Source organism: Emys orbicularis, chromosome 1 (assembly GCF_028017835.1).
Source record: "Emys orbicularis isolate rEmyOrb1 chromosome 1, rEmyOrb1.hap1, whole genome shotgun sequence".
NCBI classification, from domain to species: Eukaryota; Metazoa; Chordata; order Testudines; family Emydidae; genus Emys; species Emys orbicularis.
Genome location: NC_088683.1, coordinates 370,229,539 through 370,238,541, shown reverse-complemented (window position 1 = coordinate 370,238,541; position 9,003 = coordinate 370,229,539). Strand labels below are relative to the sequence as shown.

The following is a 9,003-nucleotide window of genomic DNA, read 5'->3' as shown; positions in this document are numbered from 1 at the left end:
GTTCTTATGAGCAAACTACGGTGCACAGCCTCCAAATCTGGCCTTGTCCTGGACGTCTTCTAACAACTTTCATCCTGAAGGATCCATTGTGCCACTGAAATGCAGCCACCTTAGGGCTGGAGCCCATCACAGAGGTGCATAGCAAAGAGGGACATTTTTGCCGAAGATACTAGAGCAAATTCATCCCTGGGATGTTTAGCGGCTATGCGGAGCGGAAATTAAAACAGACCTATTCTCTGTCCCATCATGCATACGTTGCACTTGGTTTGTCGAACAGAAAGAGATGGGTACCTGTGATTTCTGAGATGGAAGCCTCTTCGCTGGGAATATCCCTCAGGTAGCCGTGTCCCACACCTCTCTCACCCCAGCATCTGCAGCAGCATCCCACGCCGAGAGCTCACACAAGGATGTGCACTGTTTATAATATAGCTCTGTGCAATCCCAGTGGGGTTCGCTCAGCCTCTAGGGGAGAAGCGGCATCTGGATGCAGACAGGCTGGAGACCAGACACACTCTAGCTCATGGGTCTGTTTCTATGTCTGCACTAATGTGTTTTTTATCCAGCTTTAGTAGCAAACAGTAATTAAGGGACCTTCCCAAAGGGAGATGAGAACTCTTGGGGTCTCCACTGAGTCAGAGAGGAATTGGCTGCTCTGTGTATTTGTGTATATTTAAAAATTATAGCTGATTACTAAGAAAGCTAGGGATAGTGCCTAGGTCTCAGAGGATCTGATGCTGTGTAAATGCCCAGGATGGATGGGTAGATAGTAGACAGACAGATCTGGAGAAAGATGACTGAGGGGAGACACGAACACCTTCTGGAGGCACATGGGATTTTCGCTAAGGGATCAGAGAAATGTAATTCTCATCAGTAAGTATTATCATACCACGTAGAACCTTTCAGTGAAGGATCTTCAAAAGACTTAGCAAAGGAAAGTCACTATGAGCACATCCCCATTATATCCATAGGTAAACTGAGGTACAGGGAGACATGAGTTGGCCAAAGTCACAGAGAGAATGACAGAAAGAACCCAGGAGTCCTGACGTGCCTGCCATAACAACGGTCTCTTCATCGGTAACTGAGACTATGATAAGTGAGAAATGGAGTCATACTGTCGTAGGGCCTGTTCATTGGTGGACGTGATGGACTTCTGCAGGGTGCAACCTGAAAGAGGGGTTCCTGTGACCCCTCTCACATACCAACCTGGGCCCCCTCTCACACTATGAGGTCTTGCACTTACACACTGACATAGAGACGGAGACACACCCACCTGCAGTTACATGAATGCTTTCACTAGCCACTCATGAACCAACAATAGAGGGGCTCGAGCCAGTTCCCCCAGCTCCCCAGCCTAGGATCCCAGAGCTGTACTGTCTTGCCCTTCTCAGAAGACTGACCAGTGTAAGTTTCTTGCCCTGCCCCCTTCCCTCAATGTGGAAGGACAATGCACCAGCCCCTGTTCCTGAGCAGATTTCCCTTTATACTTCAAACAACACATGGTTTTACGTAAATAAATAGAAAGCAGATGTACTAAGTACAGAAAAAATGATTTTAAGTCGTTATAAGTTATAGAGAGAGATCAAAGTTGGTTATTTAAGAAATAAACAAAATCACAATCTAAGTTCTATACGCTAGACAGGATTTCAATCAAGGAGTGTCTCACCCTGATGGGACAAACAGTCCCCCCATCTTTCATACACAGGCTAGAAACCCCTTCATCTTGGGACCACAGCCCCAGTTCAGTCCTTATTCCTAAGGTGGTTCCGGGTGTTGAGTTGTGGGAAGAGTGAGGCTAAGTGACAATGTCGCTTTCCCCTATTACAGTTTCTGCCATGTGGAGGGAAATTCCTTTTTCCAAGCAAAAGCCCCCAGCACAATTAGTGGAAAAGTTCAGGCACAGGATGGAGTCCAGTGTCACATGAGCTGGTCACATGCCCTCGCATGCTTCAATGAGTCATAGCAGGGGCCATTACCCATATTTTGGCTACAGATGGGGATAAGCTTCTCCCATGGCCCATTGTGTTCATTTATGAGCCATCAAGTTGAATATCCATTCACAATGTGCTGGCTAGGCTGGATGTTAACTACTTTGTGGGAGTTACCACAGGAGGAAACACATTTGAAATACAGGTAGATTGTCAATATTTGTTACTTCAGAGGCAAAAATGACACAGACACACAAATAGGATAATCACATTCAGCAAACCACAGCTTTTCCATAGATACCTCACATGACATATTTTGTACAAGATTTGTTGCAACTAGATAACAGTGGTGAATGTGGGGTGCCAGGGTTTTGCTTTGGGGGTACAGAGTGTCACAGCAATATATCTACAGAACTGGAGTGTGGGGTCCCATGCGGAGCGGATAAAGCACACGACCAATGTGGTTGCAAGCTGAATCGAATCCTGTTTATTACAAGCTTTCTTTTATAGTTTTTCTCAACATTACATAACACAATTAGGCTATAATCACACATCTACCGATTGGACAAGAAGGAGAATCATGTGTTTATCACATGTATAGCCCCACACCGATTGGTTCAACCGTTCCTTACATAAGGCCATGATTTATTACCTTGTTTACCTCATCTTATATAATCCCTAGACCACCAGGGGGCCTTACATAAGGCCATGATTTATTACCTTCTTTACCTCATCTTATATAATCCCTAGACCACCAGGGGGCGCCTTTGTTTTACAAGGCCATGAGCCATTGCCTGGCAAGTGTCCCATCGTGACCCTTACCTTCTTATGGAACTTTCCATTAGGTTGGCGTAAGGATGATACATCCCCACACTGGAGCTCTCTGAATTCTAAATTTGTATTTTTATATAAGACATAATTACATGTCCTGAAAAAGACTGCAGTCTCCTCTGTACCGTAGGAGAAAAGCCTGCCGAGATACAGAGCAAAGGAGACTAGCCTCGGTGCCTTGGCGCTTGGTGTGCAGCTCCCCACTCCTAGAGGCTAGAATGGAAGCTGAACCCTGACAGTGGGCCTAGAAACCCAGAGCTAGAGGCAGGGCCTGAATGCTGCTCTGACTCAACAGCACATGGTCCAGTGTGTGGGACCGAAACACAGCCTTCTGGTGGGCGTCGAGCCATGGGAGCTTGAGCGGGGCTGTGACAGCAAACCTGAGCTGCTCCATGGACACTAGGGTACTGTGACTGGAAGTGGAGTGGGGCTGGGTGATCCCAAACCTGTGTGAAGAGGTCCACAAGCTGTTCTCTTCACCGTGATGTGGTTCAGCTCCCCCAGATACTCCAATTGCTTCAGCACACTTTTGCCAGAGCTCCCCCTTGGGTGCAATCTGTTTTCAGTTTCTCTCTTTCCAGGCACAGGATCGTTAAAGCAAACAGACCCAGGCCTTGAAAACGGGGTTTTTAAACCGGAGTGGGAAAGCTCCTGAATTCAGCCTCTTATTAAGTAGTGAGTATTAGTGAGGGAAATAAATAGGTTTATGTTTATTTCTTTGTAACCGGTCTTGTGCAATTAGAGGAATAATGAAATTGGGTATTTGGGTATTTTTCGTGTAAGTTTTTGCCCAGGGGAGCATCCTCTGTGTTTGGAATCTGTTGTCTGTGAGAGTAACTGGTATGCTAATCTCTCCCAGAGGGTTTTCTTTTACCTTTCTTTTCTTTAATTAAAAGCCTTTTTAAATAACCTGATTGATTTTTCCTTGTTTTTAGATCCAAGGGGTTGGATCTGGATCCACCAGGAGTTGGTGGGAGAAAGGCTGTTATAGTTGTGACCTTCCCAATATCCTCTGGAAAGGAGTTCTACAGGTTGACTGTGCATTGTGTGTAGAAATGCTCCCGTTTATTCGTTTTAAACCTGCTGCCTATTCATTTCATGAGAAGGCGTAAATAACACTTCTGTATACGCTTTCTCCACACCAGTCATGATGTTATGATATTTTCCTTTTTATTATCTATCCCTTCTTAATGATTCCCAATATTCGGTTCCCTTTTTTGATGGTTGCTGCCAATTGATTGGATGTTTTCAAAGAACTATCCACAATGACTCCAAGATCGCTTTCCTGAGTGGTAAAAACTCATTTAGACCCCATCAATTTATATGCTTATTTGGAATGATGATTTCCAATGTGCATTACTTTGTCCACAGCACCCTGGAGCAAACTTTGGGATTTGGTCAGAGCCCTCTGGGGTGTCCGGGGGCCACTTCCTGCCACTCCTGGCTCCTCCTGCAGCTGCAGTCTGTCTCTGCCGCAGCCACAGCCCTGCAACCAGAGTCCCCTCTGCTGCCCTTGCGCCTCTCTCCTGCCCCAGCTTCTTCTGGTTCATCCAGTCTCTGTGTTTTTAAAGGACTGGACCAACCCCTCCTCTCTCTGTTCCATTTTCTGGGGGGGTTCCATTCCTTCCCCACCCGCCCCTCTGCAGAGAAGCTGGGGAAAACTGGCTTTTCTCTAGAATGCATTTACTCCCTTCTTCAGTCCCGGTGAGATCTGGTTAGGTGCTGAGAGTCTCAAATGGCCAACCTATTTATAGACAGATGTCTCCCAGCCTCCTGCCGCTGAGCACAAGGCACATGAGTGAAGAGTACAGGAAAAGCCCAAAGACATAAGGATAACAATGGTTCACAGCATCCAATGAGACTTAATGTGGTTTCCACCCATCATGGTTTTACCTTGAAAGGCCTGGTTTTGGCCACGGTTTCTGGGTGCCTGCATGACCCAGACACGGGCATCCAGAGACAGAAGGGCTAATGCAAATGAGGAGCCCACTCGGAGTCCATGGTGACAGCTCTATGATCTCATACCACTGTGAGTGGTGTCAGATCATGAAGGAGTCAGAGGCCATGGTGATGAAAGTTTTATATTCCTAGATTAAATTAGACAGGCACACACTGCTCAGATTCCTTTCTGCTGGAAGATATGGATCCCCCTCTCCCAGATCTGTTTGGTTTTCACCCCATATACAATAGGGTTTCACATGGGGGGGGGGCACCCACAGAGATTGGCCACCAGGATGTGGACATGGTGGGGGACATCGAGGCCACATTCCTTCCTGTCAAAGGTAGGGGCCCGGGCAGAGACAGGTGCATCGTGGAGGTGAATGCCTGGCTGCGAAGATGGTGTTGCCAGGAGGGCTTTGGCCTCCTTGACCACAGGATGCTATTTCAGGAGGGATAGCTCAGTGGTTTGAGCTTTGGCCTGCTAAACCAAGGTTGTGAGTTGAATCCTTTAGGGGGACACTTAGGGATCTGGGGCAGTACTTGGTCCTGCTAGTGAAGGCAGGGGGCTAGACTCGATGACCTTTCAAGGTCCCTTCCAATTCTAGGAAATAGGATATCTCCATAAATTTAACTGCTAGGCAGAGATGGTGTTCACCTTTTGAGGAGTGAAAAGACCCTATTTGAACACAGACTGGCTAACCTAGTGAGGAGGGCTTTAAACTAGCTTCGAGGGGGACAGGTGAGCAAAGCCCACAGGTAAGTGGGGAACATGGAGATCTGGGAGATGGGTCGGAAATAGGAGGGAGCATGGGCTATAATGGCAGAGAGAAAGGAGGGTCAGGGCAAAACCGGGAGGCAAGATCAAATCAGTATCTTAGATGCCTATATACAAATGTGAGAAGTATGGGTAATAAGCAGGAAGAACTGGAAGTACTAATAAATACAACTTTGACATTGTTGGCATCACCGAAACTTGGTGGGATAATACACATGACTGGAATGTTGGTGTGGATGGATACAGCTTGCTCAGGAAGGATAGACAGGGGAAAAAGGGAGGAGGTGTTGCCTTATATATTAAAAATGTACACACTTGGACTGAGGTGGAGATGGACATAGGAGACGGAAGTGTTGAGTCTCTCTGGGTTAGGCTAAAAGGGGTAAAAAACAAGGGTGATTTCATGCTAGGAGTCTACTACAGGCCACCTAACCAGGTGGAAGAGGTGGATGAGGCTTTTTTTTAAAAAACTAACAAAATCATCCAAAGCCCAAGATTTGGTGGTGATGGGGGATTTCAACTATCCAGATATATGTTGGGAAAATAACACAGCGGGGCACAGACTATCCAATAAGTTCTTGGACTGCATTACAGGCAACTTTTTATTTCAGAAGGTTGAAAAAGCTACTGGGGGGAAGCTGTTCTAGACTTGATTTTAACAAATAGGGAGGAACTTGTTGAAAATTTGAAAGTAGAAGGTAGCTTGGGTGAAAGTGATCATGAAATCATAGAGTTCCCAATTCTAAGGAAGGGTAGAAGGGAGTACAGCAAAATTGAGACAATGGATTTCAGTAAGCTGATTATAGATTTATAGAATATCAGGGTTGCAAGAGACCTCAGGAGGTCATCTAGTCCAACCCCCTGCTCAAAGCAAGACCAACCCCAGACAGATTTTTGCCCCAAATGGCCCCCTCAAGGATTGAGCTCATAACCGTGGGTTTAGCAAGCCAATGCTCAAACCACTGAGCTATCCCTCTGCCTGATAGGAAAGGTCCCATGGGAATCAAGACTGAGGGGAAAAACAACTGAGGAGAGTTGGCAGTTTTTCAAAGGGACACTATTAAGGGCCCAAAAGCAAGCTATTCCGCTGGTTAGGAAAGATAGAAAATGTGGCAAAAGACCACCTTGGCTTAACCACAAGATCTTGCATGATCTAAAAAATAAAAAAGAGTCATATAAAAAATGGAAACTAGGACAGATTACAAAGGATGAATATAGGCAAACAACACAGGAATGCAGGGGCAAGATTAGAAAGGCAAAGGCACAAAATGACATCAAACTAGCTACAGGAATAAAGGGAAACAAGAAGACTTTTTATCAATACATTAGAAGCAAGAGGAAGACCAAGGACAGGGTAGGCCCACTGCTCAGTGAGGAGGGAGAAACAGTAACAGGAAACTTGGAAATGGCAGAGATGCTTAATGACTTCTTTGTTTCGGTCTTCACTGAGAAGTCTGAAGGAATGCCTAACATAGTGAATGCTAATAGGAAGGGGGTAGGTTTAGAAGATAAAATAAAAAAAAGGATAGGATAACGAGCCTTGTGGATAAGGGAGAAGCTGTGGATGTGGTATACCTAGACTTTAGTAAGGCATTTGATACGGTCTCACATGATAGTCTTATCAATATACTAGGCAAATACAACCTAGATGGGGCTACTATAAGGTGGGTGCATAACTGGCTGAATAACCATACTCAGAGAGTTGTTATTAATGGTTCCCAATCCTTCTGGAAAGGCATAACAAGTTGGGTTCCGCAGGGGTCTGTTTTGGGACCGGCTCTGTTCAATATCTTCATCAACGACTTAGATATTGGCATAGAAAGTACGCTTATTAAGTTTGCAGATGATACCAAACTGGGAGGGATTGCAAATGCTTTGGAGGATAGGGTCATAATTCAAAATGATCTGAACAAATTGGAGAAATGGTCTGAGGTAAACAGGATGAAGTTTAATAAAGACAAATGCGAAGTGCTCCACTTAGGAAGGAACAATCAGTTTCACACATACAGAATGGGAAGAGACTGTCTAGGAAGGAGTACGGCAAAAAGGGATCTAGGAGTTATAGTGGACCACAAGCTAAATATGAGTCAACAGTGTGATGCTGTTGCAAAAAAAGCAAACATGATTCTGGGATGTATTAACAGGTGTGTTGTGAGCAAGACATGAGAAGTCATTCTTCCGCTCTACTCTGCGCTGGTTAGGCCTCAACTGGAGTATTGTGTCCAGTTCTGGGCACCGCATTTCAAGAAAGATGTGGAGAAATTGGAGAGGGTCCAGAGAAGAGCAACAAGAATGATGAAAGGTCTTGAGAACGTGACCTATGAAGGAAGGCTGAAAGAATTGGGTTTCTTTAGTTTGGAAAAGAGAAGACTGAGAGGGGACATGATAGCAGTTTTCAGGTATCTAAAAGGGTTCATAAGGAGGAGGGAGAAAACTTGTTCACCTTAGCCTCTAAGGATAGAACAAGAAGCAATGGGCCTAAACTGCAACAAGGGAGGTTTAGATGGGATATTAGGAAAAAGTTCCTAACTGTCAGGGTGGTTAAACACTGGAATAAATTGCCTAGGGAGTTTGTGGAATCTCCATCTCTGGAGATATTTAAGAGTAGGTTAGATAAATGTCTATCAGGGATGGTCTAGACAGTATTTGGTCCTGCCATGCGGGCAGGGGACTGGACTCGATGACCTCTCGAGGTCCCTTCCAGTCCTAGAATCTATGAATCTATGAATCAAAGCGATGGGTGAGGAAGATGAAGAGGGCAGGGACATAGTATGTCAGGATGACACACAAGAGAGAGGTGCAGGTGCTTAAGGACTTGAGACGGGCGTCCGTGCACAGCAGCCTCAGTACAGCCTGGAGGATTGTAGCATAGGACACGGAGATGATAAGCACATCAAATCCCAGCACCATAAAAGCCACAAACAGGCCGTAAATGACACTGACTGTAGCGTCCCCACACACCAGCTTCACCACAGCCATGTGCTCGCAGTATGAGTGGGAGATGCGGCAGCACTGGCAGAAGGGCAGCCTGCGGACAAGGAGGGAGAAGGGGCTCACCAGAAGGACTCCGCGTGCCAGCACCAGGCTCCCCATTGTCACTATGGCTGGGATGGACAGTATGCTGGAGTGCAGGAGGGGGCAGCAGATGGCCACGTAGTTATCCAAGGCCAGGGCCATGAGCATGCCCGACTCCACCGACGAGGAGGTGTGGACGAAGAACATCTGAGTGAGACAGGCATGGAACCTGATCTCCCTGGAGCCCAGCCAGAAGATGCTCAGCATTTTGGGCAGGGTGGACGTGGACAGAACCAGGTTGGTGATGGCCAGCATGGCCAGGAAGAGGTACATGGGCTCTTGCAGACTCGGCTCAGTCTTTATAAAGCAGGGAACAGTGGCATTTTCCAGCATGGCAATGACATACATGATGCAGAAAGGGAAGGCGATCCAGAACTGGGCCTCCTGCAGTCCAGGGATGCTGACCAGGAGGAAGGCGGCAGGGTGGGAGCAGGTGCTGGTGTTCAGACATGACAT

At 46.4% G+C, this 9,003-nt stretch overlaps 1 protein-coding gene across 1 annotated transcript; it reads right to left on the bottom strand.

The window, feature by feature from the left end:
* Positions 1 to 4,950: 4,950 nt before the first annotated feature.
* On the bottom strand, positions 4,951 to 9,003 carry LOC135872994 (olfactory receptor 52R1-like). Its single transcript, XM_065397450.1, has 2 exons — positions 8,204 to 9,003; positions 4,951 to 5,020 (listed from the first exon to the last, which is right to left on the bottom strand). Exons 1-2 carry the CDS (start codon positions 9,001 to 9,003, stop codon positions 4,951 to 4,953), a joined length of 870 nt encoding a protein of 289 aa, XP_065253522.1.